Source organism: Acipenser ruthenus, chromosome 22 (genome assembly GCF_902713425.1).
Source record: "Acipenser ruthenus chromosome 22, fAciRut3.2 maternal haplotype, whole genome shotgun sequence".
Classification (NCBI taxonomy): domain Eukaryota; kingdom Metazoa; phylum Chordata; class Actinopteri; order Acipenseriformes; family Acipenseridae; genus Acipenser; species Acipenser ruthenus.
The window spans coordinates 22121022-22139227 of NC_081210.1; the positions used below are offsets into that span (position 1 = coordinate 22121022).

Below are 18206 nucleotides of genomic sequence, written 5' to 3' on the forward strand. Positions count from 1 at the left end.
TGGTGTCGGAGCCAAGTAATGCTCCATACCATTAAATGCTTAAAAAGGTGACCAAATGCCTGGCTGACATTAGAGGATGAGCATCTCGTAAAACCATTGCACCTATTATCGCTGAAGTAAAGTCATTGTTTATTGCTGGCTGATTTGTTTGAAAAATGTGGATGCGACTGGATTTTATTGTCTTTTCTATTAAAAATAAACCTCACGATCATAATCTTCAGAAATCAGTGCTGAGAAGAACACATTCCCTTGTGTGCCAGAAGCTGCCATGAGTGATATAATAGAAGCCATTTCCATATCAAATACACTTGTCATGAATTCCTCCTGGAGTGACACATTCAGTACTGCCAAAGTGGAAATGTGCTATTGTAGATTTTTGCAAGACCATTATAAAATGTATGATGAAAAACGCTGAATGTAACTTTCTGTGGTGACAAATTTGGCAACTTTGCATTTTGCGTCAGACAACTTCTCATTAAGGAAACCCTCTTCAATCTACAAAAAAAGGCATTTCACAGGCATGTCAGCAGTTTTTGTTAGGAATGAAAGAAAGATCTACTGTATATTATTTTGGAGAAATATCAAGATTTCTAATTGCTTTATTATTTTCTTCTATTTTTGGCCCATCACAGGCATAATTCTTAATATTGCTTGTCTCTCTAGTTCTTCCAGGTGTGAAATATCTTAGAGCAGCAAAACCAATTTTCATGTGAACCGCTTCATGCAAAATTAGGATCATGATATTAAAAACATAAAGCAAATATATTGCATAATATATAATGTTGCCAGTGGCTGACTTATGGGACGCGCTGTTGTGGAACAAGTTAGTACAGTATGTCCACCAATTCAATCTGCAAGTTAAATAGGGCTCCCCCTTTTCTGGTGGAGGGTCCTCATTCCTGTCTATACAGTCCTGATCGCCTGATCAGGAATGTCAGGAATTAAAGAACAGAGATTGTAGACTTTCATCACTATCCAATCCTGAGCTTCTCTAAAACAACAAACCCATGTATCAAGGCACAGAACTACTGTGGCACCATTATACCAATATCATATATCAGGGGTAAGGAACCAATCCCTGCGTACTGCTCCATTCCAGGTATAAGCAATTCTGAAGTGCTTTAGAACCTGGTCAGAGGTTTAGTTGTTTTAATGTAATAATTGAGGTTGGAACAAAGTCCTGGACTTTTGATCTTCCATTGCACCTTATTAAAACTACATTATTTATTATTTGTTCATATACCGGTAGCAATAAATATGAGATCACAGAAAAATAATAACTTAAAAAAAAATAGTACATTGATACAGCACACCTTTTTCACTTCGTATTTGATAGCCAGTTTTACTCTGGTGAGGCACGGCCTGTGGTGATCTGTCAGAGGAACCAAATCAACATCTCCATTTAAAATGGCTTCCACTTCCTCCGTGTCTCTGCACAGGTCAAGGACTCCCACAACGAAGTCCTTACATTGCATAGATAGCTTCCGGTATTCATTCTAGAAGGGTCAAATAAAGACATCAAAACAGCAGTTAAACATATACGTTATATATAACTGTTTAAATAATACATTTCCAAGAGAAATACGGCTCATTTTAACTTGACTACTCCCTAAATAAACTGCCTGTCTTTCTGCTTCGGGGCAATAGCACATAGAGGTGCTATAGAAATAATGAAGCCTGCCAATCCATTGCAGTCCCATGGTACCATAGCATGATCTTCAGTATTAGGAGCACTGCTCATTATTTCTTCCCATGTCTTGTAATACTGATGTCAGCTCATGTTTTTTCTACAAAATAGATCTGTGACTGATTAAATGTCCAGTGTTGGGGGATTACTTTAAAAAGTAGCCTGTTACAGATAACTGATTATAGTGGCTCCTGGGAAATACATTGCGTAATCTGTTACAGTAATCCAAGTGGATTTCAAGGATTACTTCTGATTTTCTTTTTGTAATGAAGTGTAATCCAATAATCCAAAACAATAATCACTAAAAACTGTCATTGGACTACAGAGTAACTATAATTAGACAGTTACTGAATTTCAGCAATTTGATTATAGTACTGTGTTCCTTGACACTGCATACCGTATGTCCAATATGTCCAATGTATTATCAGTGGACATGTAATCAATGCCATTCATAACGCAAGAACAGGGACCAGGCAAAGGTAGAACGACAAACCAGTCTGAAAGTTTGTGTCTTTCTAATGGGAATGTAACATTGCTGCCCTACGGATTCAGGGTTTTTTAGTTTTTATTAAACGTCACACATGCCACATAGAATGATAAGTAGGTAAATATATTGTATTACTAGAGCTGGGAACCTTGACAAATAACCATATGCATTTGCTAAGTTTTGGCTGCTTTAAGAAAAGCAGAGGAGCTAGCTCGAGCAAAGCACCACATTCATGTCATTTCTTGATCAAAGACCCTTTTGTAAACATGAGAGTATTTATGACTGGGGATCTCAAGTTCTGTACACAGAACCCAATGTTTCTACATTATGCTGTACACTGTCTGTCATACTCTGTAATGATGGAAGTTGACAGGCAGTCAGCTGTTGTTTTTTTTTCAAAATCTGTCCATGACATTACTAGATGTTGAGGGATAAAAAAACAACATTCCAAGAAATCCTTTTTAATTTCAAATCAAAACCCATTCTAGGCTGTCAGTGAAACATAAAATAATATTATTAAAAGTGAAATCCTGTGTCTGAAGCGCTAATGCACATATAAGATGAAGAGCTGAGCTTGTCTAAAACTATGGCATCTCATCATTAGCTTGTAGTTTCCATCAATCACCTTTCAGTATTACATACTTTCTAGATCGGCCATCTAGAAAGGGGGCGGAGCTACTGTACACTAAATCATCGTACCTGAAGGGAAACGATATGGCAGCCGCGGAGTGGAGGAGCGGTTGCAATCGTTAACCACGGGGTCATGATTGACGATATATAAGGGGACGTAGCGAGGTGATCTGTTCATTTGTTAAGGTTAACGCTAAACTGGAAGGAGACCTGTATTGTAATCATGAGTGTTTTGTTTGTTTTGTCATGTTTAAAAACTGTTTGTTTGTTGTTATTAGATGGCTCACACGATCTGGCACCAAACCCGGACCACATTGCACTTGTGTCACGATTAACTGTATTTGCACCACGAGCACTATAGCATTCACTGTGGACTTGTGATCGTGTTTGTGTTATGTGTGGGTGTTTAAATATCGGGACTATAATTTTCGGGGCTAACCCATGGATTAAACAGAACAATACTCAAACCATTGTGTATTGTCTGTTATAATCTTTGCTTACTGTTTTTTCATCAGACTTTGGATTACAAAAATACTTTGTTGTCTGTCATTGTCTTGAGCACTGCATCACCTGTATACTTGCGCACTGCAACCACTGCCACAGTTACCCAGAAAATGATGTTTCACAGCAGATGTTTAAGACACCACTGCAGGCACAGAATGGCTGGTTAGCTCCTTCACTTCCTGTGAAATTATTCCATGTATGCCGCTATACAGATTGGACGTTTCTTATCTCAGGCAGCGCATTTTAAAGCTGAGGGCTAATTGTAACTGCACTCCCAGCAAGCCTCTCTAGTTCATTCATGCTTTTGAGGGAATACACACAACACTTTTGCAGCAAGCAGATAAAAGTGACATTTTTGAAATAGCTAGGATATCATATCACTAACATCAACTAGTGAAGGCCTAGGAGTAAAAGAGTTAATGTGCAGGAATACAGAGCGGCCTGAGTAAAAATGTAATTATTTATAATTACTTCCATTTCACTTTTCAATCTGGATACTAAATTCCCTCCATGAAATTGGAATATGCAAATAACCTTGATGGAATGCACAGTATTATTTAATAGATGCTAAATCATATTTTGGTAACATTTCATTACTGATCTCTAAATACATTTTAAGGCTGTGCGGTCCAGTGGTTAAAGAAAAGGGTTTGTACCAGGAGGTCCCTGGTTCAAATCCCACCTCAGCCACTGACTCATAGTGTGAACCTGAGCAAGTCACTTAACCTCCTTGTGCTCCGTCTTTCGGGTGAGATGTAATTGTAAGTGACTCTGCAGCTGATACATAGTTCACACACCCTAGTCTCTGTAAGTCGCCTTGGATAAAGGTGTCTGCTAAATAAACAAATAATAATAATAATAATAATACAACAATAATTACACATACTGTATAGTTGTGTAGTTATAATGCAAAATAAAATACACATTTTAAAAAGGTGGCTGTTGCTAGTAATTGGTTGTGTACTATTTACAATGCAATTCCTATGGAACTGCACATGAAAATAACAGTGTAGTTAGACTCGTATTGTAAAATGTTATGACAAATAACTGTGTTTGTTCTTTATGTTTACCTCAGTTTGAAGCTAGCAAGCACCATAACATTAGTAGTTCACTTTAATATGAAATGTGTGACCTCGGTTGTATCTCTGAAAACATGAGGGATGTTATGTAATTATGAAATAATGGCAATGTGATTGCTTGTAACTAAATATTGTCTCCTGTGGAATCTTTTCAATTTACAGCTTTTTAATAACAGAAACAAGTTAGAGGAATCTTAATGAGGATCTTGATGACTTGTTCCCCATGAATAAGTTCCCATATTTACTGTATTAATGTGTAATTGTATGTATACCCAACTGTATTAATGGGTAATTGTATGTAAAAATAATGTGATATCTTGAAACAATTGTAAGTCGCCCTGGATAAGGGCATCTGCTAAGAAATAAATTTATTTTCTTGCTCTTAATTGTATTATTACTTGCACTGTGATTTGTGAAATGTATTTGTTTACGACTGTAAGTTGTCCTGGATAAGGGCGTCTACTAAGAAATAAATAATAATAATATTTAAAAAAGATAGCTGGCCCATTCTAGATATATAGCCCTCAATGGGGTTAGGTGGGAAGGGTCTTATAGTATTTATCACAGCAGCCTTGGCTCACAGTTTGTGCATTGGGTTCACCCATGGCAACTGAGATGTGGTCTTGTTCTTTATATATTTTATTATGATTTGTATTTATTTGCCAATCTGAATTTTGGACTTATAATTTGGTGAGGAATCTTTGGGGGTATAACTTTAATTTCGAAGGACCTAACTGGAATTTAGAATTTAAGGCTAGAACAGTTTCTAAATATCAAACTTTATTTAATGTATTAAAATGGGTTTTAATATCTGAAAGTGATCGACTGTTGTCCACAACACAAGCCTTTAGATAATGCATTAGCTGTATGTTACACTTAATTGAGAAGTACAGCAGTAAACTACTCCCAGGGGAAAGGGGGAATGTTTAATTTAAAAATGTCACATGTTATCTTGGATATTCACTACAAAGTATATGACGTGACCCAATAAAGAAAAAAATGCTTTGCTACTATAAAAATACCTTCTTTGAAAGGGTATATATTTTCAAGTGCCATTATGTTGGGCTTTTTGACTGGCTTTCTGATTTCAGAAAAAAATAAAAATAAAACAAAAACCATGTGACCCTTAGACTCTTGACCTACGTACAATATATCACCTGTTTATGGTTTACTTTCCTACCTTAAACTCTGTCTCTATATTAGCTAGTCTGGCCAGCTCGTTGCTGAGCTCTAGGGCAGTGAGGACAGGGTCTTCACTGGATAGAGACAGGTAAGCAGCACTGGCCAGACCCTTATAAGCGTTCATTCTGGAGCGAGAATGACTGAAGGAGTCCTTTCGCTGCTTCTCAATGCATTCGTAACACTTGCAGAAGTAGTCATGGGGCTTCTCAATGCGAGCCCCCTTCAGCAGGAGAATGTGCACAATCTCGTACTCCTGGCAGTGGGAGGCTAGAATAATGGGCGTGATGTCATGGGAGAAGCGAGTTCCGTCTTCGTCGTAGGCATAGAAGTCATCATCTCGGAGCTCCTGCTCCAGCGGGCTGAGGGTGAGTCGAAGGCCTCCAGCAAAGGCTGGGTGACTAAGTATAGCTTCCACAATCCTGACATAGCCTTTGCTAATGGCCAGCAAAAGGGCATCCCCCACCCGCGCCAGATTGTCCTTTTTCAAGAGGAGCTCTGTCACCTCCAGGTGTTCGTTCCCTACTGCCAGCTGCAAGGAATTCTGGCCCATGTAGTCCACGCAATTGAAATTCAGGGTCTTGGACTCCTCCAGCATCTTCCGCACCACAGGGATGTTGCCATATTCAGCGGAATCCAGGAAGCGTTCCTCTTCTGGGGTGAGGCTGGTCCCTTTCTCGTTAAACATGTAGGCTGGCCCCCGAACCGCCTGCCGTCTACCCTTCTCCCGGAGTGTTGTGTGCCGCCTCTGCATGTTTTGACCACTGTTGCTCTCAAGCCTATAAAATAGAAAATTCAAATTGTGAGCAACAGTTTGAAAGCACAATACAATTCATTAATTTCAAGTGTGTTTCATGGCATAAATTTTACAAGGACCTGATGTGATACAAATATTATCTTATTAAGTTTTTTTGTACATTATTAAACCATTCATTTTATTTCTTCAGATGTTTCTAGAGTCATTTGTTTTTTTCCCAAATGCTTTTTTTGTATTTTATTCTTGCATTACCATACTCCATTTCCATGTACTTTTTTTTTTAAAGAAACTCTTCTGCTTTCATTTTTTTTTCACCGAGTTTCAATTGACTCCCTTGTTTGTTCTCTGTCTCGCCTGCGTCATGTCCTTGCCCTGAAGCTGCTTCCTGCTGGTTTGTTTTGACCATCACTGTCCATATGTTCCACATTGATGAGTTTATTCATCATTGCCCTTATTTGCATATCCCTAATGATGGTACCTTCAGCTGTTGTCCCTTGTTACCAATGTGTTTTATGTATCATTGCCTTCATAAGAGCTGCAATCATTAGAAAGCAAGTATCTCTGATTCACTATTATTAGCGTGCCCATATAGCTCCAGTTTTACTCACAGTTTGGGACAGTTTTTTTCTTCTTTTCAACCTTTTACCTGCCTTTTCCTTTCAGAGATGTAGGAAAACAATTACCAGAATACATGGTATTGTATGTGAACTGAATTGTTGTCAGCAGGTTGTCAACAACAAGAACAATGCTGCATTTAAAAGGCAGCTTAATTAAAAGAAAAGATTATCACGGCCCTTCAAAAATGAGAAAAGCAATTTATAAACGTGCGATGAATAGAATATAAAGGTTGCTTTCTTTTTTTAAGCGAATGCCATTTTAGCCAAGCTTATCAACTTATTTTGCCACTTCATCATAACAATTAGTTTCTCCTATTAAAATATGGTAAAACGTCAAATTAAATTTCCAGATGATCAATTCCAATAGTTTATTATTTGCAGCTCGGTATTTGAAGATTTGAATGCCTTTATCCATGCTGATGTGAGAAAACACCTCCTGCAGATCTAATTGTCTTATATGATTCCCATTAAACAGCAGATTCGCTAACACAATACTGATATAAAAAAGAATAGTCTTGTACTATTAGCTGCAGGAAGTGTCCAGTGATCATGTTTAATTTTGTTTGGTGTCTGTTCACTACATAATGCCTTGGCCTTGTATGGAGTCTATATTATTGGTAAGCAGTGCCTTGTTTAAATTCCCCAAAGATCGTTTTAGTCTGAGGCTCATCTAGTACAGAGAAGTGCAGAATAGGTCATGCAATCAGGAGCTTGCTGGTACAAATCCTGGTCATGCTAACTTGATGTTCAGTCCTCCTGATTAGCAGGTGGGTTGCAGCACTAGGGAAGCATTTGAACTGGGCATCTCAAATATGGCAGAAAAACAACATTTGGAATAATATGAATGTTTATATAAGTATCAAACAACCTAAATAATGACCCAAGAGACATGATAATGCTATTTTTGTTTTGTTTTGTTGACAAGTAATGATTAGACACATATTATAGCCCTTATTGTGAATTACCAAGCATAAAAAACAAACATCATTGACTTTAAAATCTGTATAAAACACATTTCTTTGGTTTGCATTTTAAACATCCAATTATCCCCATAGCTACACAACATGAAGGCAACTAAATGTACTGGTGCACTCAGGTTCTCTTTTCATTCCTTGCCTTATTACTAATTACCCAAATAAGCTTCTCAAGAAAGAATGAAGTTCCTAATGCAGTAAACATTGAGGCATTGAAAAAACATACTGTCCATATACAATACATACTTTAGCATCACAAACAACTGGTCAAAAAAATCTGTAAGAGTAGGAAATGTTTTACAATGTGTTTTCTTTTCTCTAATTAGACAAAAGTTGAATGCATGAAAAGCACAGTTGAAAAGCTGATACATTATTTGAAATACTTAAATTTGTGCTGGCGTATTCAAGTTCCTGTGACAGATCAAGTGAAGACTGTTTCTTCATTGAAGCAGGGTGATCAAGGTGCTTGTAATGCAATGTCCACAAGGGACTAAAAAAGTTTAAACTAAGCTGAAATACTAATTGTACAATACATTAAAATGGACAACAACATGTCTTTAACTACAGTAATTCTCTTAACCAAATGCAAGTTTCTATTCATAATATTTGATGTACCACTGTCCTTATGAGACAGATTTTTCATTAAAATATACTATATATTTAAAGAGGAGACAATTATCAATTGTCATAGATACCACAGTATTTCATGGGAGGGGTCTTGAGTGGGAAAAACTGGGCGTTAAAAACCCCACCTCAAATAAATGCCTTTTTGGGGTATCACTGCACTGTGAGAGATGACTTGATCAATATAATCCTTTAGGAGATGATGTTCAGGGACACCAAAATATTTAGTATGTATGGGGTCTGAGTGTGATAAAAGGGGAATTATATGTCCCACCACCAGTCATTATATTTCAAGGCTGTATGACTTTGTTTTAATATTTTTGAGGATAATGTATTAATGCAAACCCATTTATTAGATTGGAACCTTTGTCTAAATATAGTTGGAAGCTGCCAGTCTACAATAGCCTCTAGCTCTCAGACAATTACCATTTCTTGTTCACTATATGCATAGTGATGAACACATCTAAATGCAGATAATAAGGGAAATATGGTGTATTTTACCCACACAGATCCAAGGTCAGTTTTGATGTTATCTTCAAGGTCAGGGATAAATGATCAAATAAAGCAGTAAAAGGAAGCTAATGAAGTCCTACAGCACTTAACACTATGCAACTTCAAATCATGTCACTCATTTCTATTTAAAAATGCATGAGGAAGTGAATGTGATTTTTGTTATAGATTAATGAATACGGGTATTGAAGAATAATACTTAAATTACCAAGACTCTTCAAAGTAAGAGAGGCTATTGAAAATAGCTGGGCATACAGGGGAGGAATCGTGAAATAGCTGCAAGTGTAAATAATATTCTAGCTAGCTGCTGTCATCTCTTTTTGATACCAGCACACACCTGTGGTGAGAGGAGTACCATCAAACAGGATAACCGACACGGTTACAAGGAAGGCGAATCAATAGATATGATAAATAGACTATTAAAGTAATGCCTGTGAAAGAGAATGAGTTCTCATTGATGTGCAATGTGGATATTTGATTTGTTTTGTCTTTGACAGCCAGCGTGTTTCCTGGAGATTGCAAATGGTAAAGCATTCATTCGAGAGGATTATCTTGTGAGAAATATAAACACCCAGTTACTGCTGGATGCTTATCTTTTCAGACACCTTCTGTAAAAACGTATGCTGCCACCAAGGACATTTGCTTGACAAAATCAAGATTTGTATAATGTGTTAATCAATATTCCTTGGCTATGGTTATGAGCATTCAGGACTCTGAAAATGTAATTTCACTGAGGCATCTAATTACAATCAGCTTTACTTAACTACTACTGTAACAGACAGTGTTGTGTGATTCGCTGCCGTTATGGATTCTGTCCCCTGTGGGTGAGATGACATGAGGTTAAAAGCCCCATAACCATGAATGGAGACGAACCTGGCTCTTTTGCATATCAGATAAGTGCGAAGTTGCCAGTTCATGCCCAGCCTCCACCCTGTTACACTACTGTATGACCAAAAAGTGCTTTGAAGACTTCCAAATGCCTGTCTAGTTTTACTAAAACTACTTACCCACAGATTCCATTATAAGGTTGGGGTATGAAAGGAATCTTCTGAGATTATTAAACATGAAATAATTATTGATAACACATATAATATAATTATTATTATCAACATTAATGTTACACAATACAATATACTATCAAGATTAACATCTAACCTAGACACCCAGCTTATAAATTGTCATCAAAAGAACAAGCTTACTTTTTTGGTACTATTTCTAACATAATTACTTACTTGCCCCTTTCCCAGTAAATGGAAGTCAGTTATAATCACACCAATTTAGGATGAAGCAATACTGTTGCTAGCACTCTGGATGTAGAAAGCTGTTGATTGCTATGTGAATCACTTTGTACAGGGCAATCAGCCTTGTAGCCTTACCCAGTTACTGGGTCATGAAAGCCAGATACATTTAACAGTTGTCACACAGTTTTAATCTTTTTGATCTGGTAGAGCCCAACACATCTGATAACTGTATTGTGAGTCCCTATTGTTTTTTTTTTTATATAAAAATATAAAAATAAAACAAATACAAAAATAATTAATTGTATACATTTTCTTTTTCTTTCTTTCTTTTTTTACTGGTCCTAACTTACAGTCACTTTCTACCACTTGCATATTACATGGCAAAAACTATGGTTTCTGTTGTCTCTTCTGTTGTAAGGCTGTGCCGACATCGATTACCTCCGGCGATAGTTGAACAAAGTGACAGTGCCTGTAATTGACGGTTAATCTTCTTCTCAGAGATTGTCTCACTGAGATTGTAAACTGTCACATCAAACCACTATCGGTGATGTGAACCCAATCTAATGTGTTTACGCTGTTATATAAGAAACAAGTTGTTTTGTGTGAAAAGAAGGCGAGTATAAGATATTGCCGTACTGTAAAACCTGTACGGTAAAAGTTACACAACAGAATCTAAGCAAAACTTATAAATTTACAGTCTGGATTATGTAAACCTACAGCATGATCACAATGTCATTGTATCTTTATTTTCAATTCTTATTACAGTAAATGACCTGATAAATATGTATATATTTTTTGAAGGTTGAGTGGACTTCTGAAGGAGCACAGCAGGATGACAAATGAGCATCTGGCAGTCTCTCACATTGAGAGATGCATTTGCACAGCCTGTGCTCCCAACTTCAAAGGGTGGCAAGAAGTGAAATAATCTCACATTAGCTTCATTCTTTTGTGACAAGCAATGTGATTACTGGAATCAAATAAAAAAAAAGTAGTGGCTGTGATATTACTGTGACAGCTCTCTGGTGGCTATAGATAGAATATAGTTTTAACTTTTCTATACTGAAGAACCCAGACCTTGGTCATTCAAGGTCATCTGCATTTGTGGTTACAGAGCTTTAAACCTCATCTCAGCTTTGGCAAGTAAAGTAAAATAATCTCTCTCTGTGCTTTTTTTTTACTCCTCCAAACACGCTCCCTACATCTCTTCTCAACACTAGTAATTACTATCCACAGGTGCTGTGGACCCAGGGCACTTTTAAAATGCCCACTGCCTATTCTGCTACATGCAGCCACTCGCTGTACCCTCTAGTAGGGTCATGTTAAGTCCTCGCCAGTTGTATGGTGGCATTCTTGCTGGGCTGTCTACTCTAAGTTTCTGCACAGGTGGGTATTTGAATCCAGGGGATCCATCTACTTGCAAGACATTTCTTGATCAATCATGTGATTTAGAATTCATACCCCTTCTAAGAATTTTTCCATTTGTTTCAGTTGAATTTTTCATAAATATTATTCCTTTTTACTTATTTATGAAGAATCTATAATAAAATGAGTAATAACCGGGGCTTCCTCAAGGTGCCTGGGAAAGCCCTAGCTCGTCCCTTTAAGGAGCACAGAATAACCAACACCAAAGTACCTTGCAAACTCTGCTCCCTTACAGTGGATATTTCTTTTAATGTATGGTAGGTGTAGCATTAAATGGAACTAAATAATTATTACAGTGATCCGTTGCATATCTGCGGTGGGACCAGAGTCAGGGCGGATATGTAAAAAGTCGGATAAATGAATCCTGTTTCAAATACCATTATACAGACCAGTAACAATTACTATATTCACACAATTATTGTTTTGAGATTCATCTTTTATTATGGAAATCCCCCAAATCCCTTGTTTAGAAAGATACAGGGTATTAATGCTTGTGACAGGGTATCCGTCTGCTGTGTGGGTGCTTGCATTCGCTGCTCATTGACAGGCAGGAGATTGAGAAGTTGATATGCCTCGCAGGTGAACAGGATGTATTTACATATCAACACAGTGAACAGCTCACGTGACACTACCAGCAATGGCAGCGCACGGAGCACATACAACACAGTATACGAAAACTTTGGTAGGAGCTGCAATATCTGAACTAATCTTCTCTGTTAAAAAATAAACTAATGTTGTTGAAGAGGTTGATCATGGTGGATAAACAGTTAGGGCGGATATGTGATGGACAGATACGCGACGGATTACTGTATATGTAAACACAGATATAGATGTTGCTTGAATCCCTGTCTTCCTCCTGCCCTGTTACAGTTTCCTGTACTAATGTTGCCATGGGCGACATTTCCAATGTACTGTAGATAAGCATTCAAGATGTCCCATTCTGCATGAAAGGTAAGAATGAAAGAAGCCAATGGCACATGACAACACTTTCAAAAAGACAACATTGACATTAACACTTGTTCTGAGTGGTTTTAAACCTTGCTGCTCAATATTCTTTTATTGATTTTCCCCACTTTCTTTTTTGAACTCTCTCTCTAATTCCTGTCAAATCCTCCAAGTCATGTGATGCTGTGTTCTTTCAAACTCCAACTGTTCCATAGTACTGTGCTATACAATAGGTTCCTATGTTAAGATTTGATGTTGTCATCCTGCAAATATTGCCATGTTTATAGCTGTTAGTGTGAGCATAAGCAACATACACCAAGACCCTATATAGACCAACAGAACAGTAACCAAGACTTATAATGTGTATGCATCCTGTGGAAATTAGATTTCAAACAATGCTCTCTTGTTTCTGAACCTATTTTTACCTGTAGTTAAATGCTTGACTTTCAATTCAGGGATTACAGAAAACAGAGCTTTGTTCAAATTGTTTGAGCAAATAGACAACAACAAGAACAGCATTTCACCTATAAAGGTCTTAACAATACAAAAAATTCATCAAAAAAATAGAAGATTTAACTCAGCCTTAAATCATATCAATTGAATGATATATTAAGAAATACTCTTTCATAAAAAATAAATAAAACAAATTAAAAAAAAACATGGAAGAGGACAGAAGAGAGTTCCAAAAGAAGAGGCATAATGCGAATATGCCCTTCCAACTTTAATGCTCAATTTGTTCCTCAAAGGCCACAGCAAGCCTAAACGCAGGGAGCAGACAGAGAAATAAGGAGACAACAAATCTATTCAGTACATGGGAGCCTAGCAAGCCACACATGGCTTTGATTGAAAGTCTTTTGTTAATACCACACCCAGTGTGTGCTCTGACTGGTTCTTTATTGTTGTTTCTGCTTCACTTACCACTTGCCATGCTTAGCAAACAGCGCTTCTGTAAAGACTCCCATGACAGATTGTGGGGGAGTGGTTGCATATTCGTGTTGTGCTCTTCACTTAAGCTCATAGGTAAAGGTAAAGCTTTGAGGAGTCTTTTTCAGATGAAATGGTGGCTGGAATAATTAGTAAGCATGGCAGATAACGGTCTAAGCAATACAGGATCACAAAAACACACATTATAGGATATTATACAGGTAAACAAATACAATATAAACATATTAGGTGACGTTAGATGATATGAAGTATCTCTTAGTAACACAAATAATAAACTGGGAGAAAAAAAAATCTGTACACCATATAAATGCAAGTAGGTGTTTAAAAGACACACTGGCTGTCTACCCACATCAACGTGCACAATGACCACAACCAACATTTACATGACAAACAAACACAACAACAACACAACAACAACACAACAATTCTGCACTGGATTTCTTCAAAGAGAAACATCTGTTGCAAAGATTGACAATTAACACATGCTTTACTTTTGTATTTGGTTGGCAAGACCTTCCTCTGATTACACTAATGGGGGTCCTCCTGGAATTGAAAGGCATGCTTAGACTATGATATAACTGAGTGGCATGTTTCACTGCATGCCTTTTAGGGAAGCCACATGGGAATTATACAGTATACTGCACTCTTCCATCTGGATGGGCTTTCCTCTTGACGCAGTCATTCATTGTGCAGGAATGAAAACAAATGAACACTTAAACAAACACAGTTTTTGCCTCCATATGCTTCTTTTTTGTGATTTATTTCTGGTAGGTTTGATACAGTATGCACAGTTCACATGAAAATGTGTTTGTATTCCCATTTGTTTACATTCCCAAAGCATTACACCAGTTTAAGTTTAAGAATGTCATTTAAAAAAAAACCCTGTTATGCCTTAGGAATCAAATGCAAAACAATACTACTACTAAAAAAAATACAATGTGATTCTCAAATGAGGCTTATGCATTATACAAGAAATGCTTGTCTAAAGCTATTTTTGTTTCTTTTTTTCTTTTTCTTTTTTTTTGGTTCTACAGTGGCAGTGGCCGTATTGGCACCCTACACTTAATATAAGATAATTGAAGAAAACATGTTCAATGCAAGCATGTAGTGACCATTAGCCACTAATTAGTATGATAAAGACCAAAATACACAATTTCTGGTAGTTTCACAAAAAAATCTTATTATAAAAAAACACCTTTACATTAATATGTACAGTATATATATATATATATATATATATATATATATATATATATATATATATATATATATATATATATATATATATATATATATATAAAGGATTGAAACCATTACACAGTAACTATGCTGCATTATAATGTCAATAGCCAGAAAAAGACAGCAGGTAGGAGAATCGTCTGCGCAGCTAAAAAAAAATAAAAACTTAACAGAGTTGTATGCACGTAGATGCAAACCACTTTTAAAGTACATTCATCAAACACATCGTCTAACATTTGCAAAGAAATATGATGTTTGCCAAGAAAACCTTGTACCTATGTTATTAAAGATCAAATGAATACAGCCATGTAGCAAATCATTCACTCCCAACCCGACAACGACCTAAAGCACACGAATTCTTGAAGAAAACGAAGACAAACGTTCTGGCACTGCCCTGGCAATCACCAGATCTCAATAGAGTAGAAATCATTCGGATTTATCTGAAGAAGAAAAAAGCTGCAGCCAAGCACTTTATATCCAATCTGTCTAGCATTGGGTATCCAATCTGTCTCAGCTGGAAATACACTGTACACGTATAAATAAATATAGGCATGGGATGTATTACTGATCAGTGAGACAGTTTGAACAGAATACAAATGTGCATGGTTCTATTGAGTTTTCACACCTTTATACATATTTAACTAATGTGTCTTCATAATAAGGTTAATTTAAAACCATAACATAAATTGTCTTTTTACATACTGTACAGTCTATTTTTGTGTAAAGAAGAAAGGACTATTAATAATAAGTATCATACTTCACACTTTCTAGAAACGAGGTTTCCCCTACTCTGTTTCTATCAGATTATTACTCATTAGGTGGCGCTGGAATTCTCCACCTGAAGTCGTCAAAGAAGGTCTCGAAACTTCAACAAATATGTTCTTATTATTTGAATAGTATTGAGTTATCAAATAATATTAATGCCGTGTAGCTGAAAATTATGATCTTGATTTACCTATTACCTTGTTTACTTTAAGGTTTTATTTAAGTTTCAATTGCGTTTCATTGTATTCAATTCCAGTTTGAATTAACCGTTTTGGTGGCTTTTATCGAATACATTGGTATATATGTTGAATAGTTAATGCAAGAATCTTACAGAGGAATAAAAAAAACTTGAATTAAAATGCTACAAAAGATAATGGTTTGGAATAGTCAATGTGTTCACACAATCAGTATCGGTGTATGAATTTACCTTTTTAATTTAAACAAATGTTTCTGGCATTTTTTTTGTTTGGGGGATGTGCATTTGTTTAGTTGTTATGTTATTTGCTAACACATTTAAATGTAATACTGATTAATAATAATAATAATAATAATAATAATAATAATAATAATAATAATAATAATAATAATAATAATAATAATAATAATAAAAAAACAATATGCTACTTACATATGCTGTCCAGTGCAATCGTTTTCGTTGTCTAAATCGGGGAAATAATCCAGGTTATGGCAGTAATAATCCCCCAAATCCTGTTTACTCTGAAAACGCTGTCCATGGTCCTGGAATGCTGAGTAGTTTTCTTCATATTGGTGGAATTGTGCGTCGTTCTGTCCATGGTTCTGAAAGAAAGAGTCCTGCTTTTCATACTGTTCACTTCGCGGTTTCTCTCCATAATGAAACGAAGTGCCGGTATTCACACAACGTTGAATTAACTTTGCTTCTTGAACGTGCAAAGTGTCCTCTCCATACTGCTGAGTTAACTGTAAGATCTGCCCATGTTGGTGAAAAGAGAATCCCCGCTGGTTATGTGGAGTTGAATTGCTCTCTCGCTGTTGATTTGCCGAAGAGGTTTCAGCTCCCGGGTGCTGGAGTAATGAAATGCTCTCTGCACTTGGCTCAGTTGCTGGGCTGTCGTGTCCCTGCTCAGCTCTATCATTTATTTCACCTTCTTCAAACATTGGGATTGCTCATGTTAAATATGATCAGTTTTTTAATTTTATTTTTATGAACAAACCTGCAGTTTACTCCATAAAGCCGCGTTTCTTTGGAGATATTGTAAGAGTTGCAGGACGCTTAGTTTGCTAAACAGGTGAAAGGGTTTTTCAATTTTTTTTGAATTTCACATACAGTAGGTTCTGCCACAGGTCTGTGACACAATATACTTCCATTGCCTTGAGGCCAATCATATACAAGCTTGCAAAGAGACAACGTCAGCGTCTGAGTAGTCAGTTGGATGTCTTTGCCAAAGTAAAAAGTAGTATCTGTCAGACAACAAGTAATTTACCAAGGTGTTTATCATTGTTTGCTAAATTAAGATGTATTTAATAAATAATATTTAACATGTTCGTTGTTTTACTTTTACACTTTTTTGTGTGTGTTGTTTTGTATGCTGGTAAATCCACGAGTGACATAACGACATACAGCAAAAGTTTATCATCACCCTATAGAATTAACACATTTTGCTTCATAAAGTCGAATGAAACCTGCTGAATAAAGTTACCTTAACATATTGAATTACATATCGCTTTGTAGTTTTCCATATACTTAACGAAAAACTGACAAAAATTGAAAAATGTGACATTCCGAAATCTAACATGAAATACTGTGCTGTTATGGCTTCCGGTCGACTTTTGATATAATTGTGTAGTTTCTTTGATTAAATGATGTTAAATACCGTTTTTAATTATGTCTAATGCTAAAATTCTAGGTGATGCTAAACTTTTGGCCATAGCTGTAGGTGGCCCTAGAGTCCCGAAAGGGATATCTTCTTATCTGTGTAAATACGGCAATCCGTCTTTAAACTTCACACAACTTCATATAGAGACAGTCAATCCCTTTGCAAACCTGCCAGACTTGTCTCTGTTTACTTACGTACTGTACCTTGATTGATAGGCGGCTTTGATTGGTGTTGCAGCTGTCACTCTCTCACAGACCCACATTCCCAGATCGCCTGCACAGTCCAACAAAATGTTTCTATTTCTTTTTCTGTTTCAAAAACATCTGACAGATCTAAGTAATTACTTTTGTTAAATTATAAACTTTAGAAATACTTTGATTTGGAAGTATATGCATCTACAAACATCCCATGTAATCTCTGTACTGTATTTGACTGTACTCTATATATCAATTATTTACGTTTATTATATCTTATATTGGTATATGATCTGTGAAAATGACAGTAACTGTATTTGTTTATACCTTTTTTCACTATGTTTGTGTAGTAGTGACATAGACAAAGTTTATACATATAAAACCAGCAGTGGTTTTGAGGAAACTGGAGACACGGTTGAGGAAGAATCAGCCACTTTTACACATAAAAAACACGACGTGGGTAAAAACACAGGCAGGCCCTTTACATTGTATAGACATATGCAGAAAACATGTTTATAGTTTGATGTACAAAACTTTTGCAGTATGTTATA

The 18206-nt window shown here is 36.4% G+C and overlaps 1 protein-coding gene across 1 annotated transcript in view; it reads right to left on the reverse strand.

Moving 5' to 3' along the window:
• Positions 1 to 16577, reverse strand: part of LOC131699450 (short transient receptor potential channel 7-like) — a 32329-nt gene extending 15752 nt beyond the window's left edge. The window contains exons 1-3 of the mRNA XM_058996149.1: positions 16234 to 16577; positions 5568 to 6345; positions 1314 to 1496 (exon numbers count right to left, since the gene is read on the reverse strand). Coding sequence (XP_058852132.1) covers positions 1314 to 1496; positions 5568 to 6345; positions 16234 to 16235 — 963 coding nt within the window. The 5' untranslated portion in view covers positions 16236 to 16577. The remainder of the gene's footprint in view (positions 1 to 1313; positions 1497 to 5567; positions 6346 to 16233) is intronic.
• Positions 16578 to 18206: the final 1629 nt, after the last annotated feature.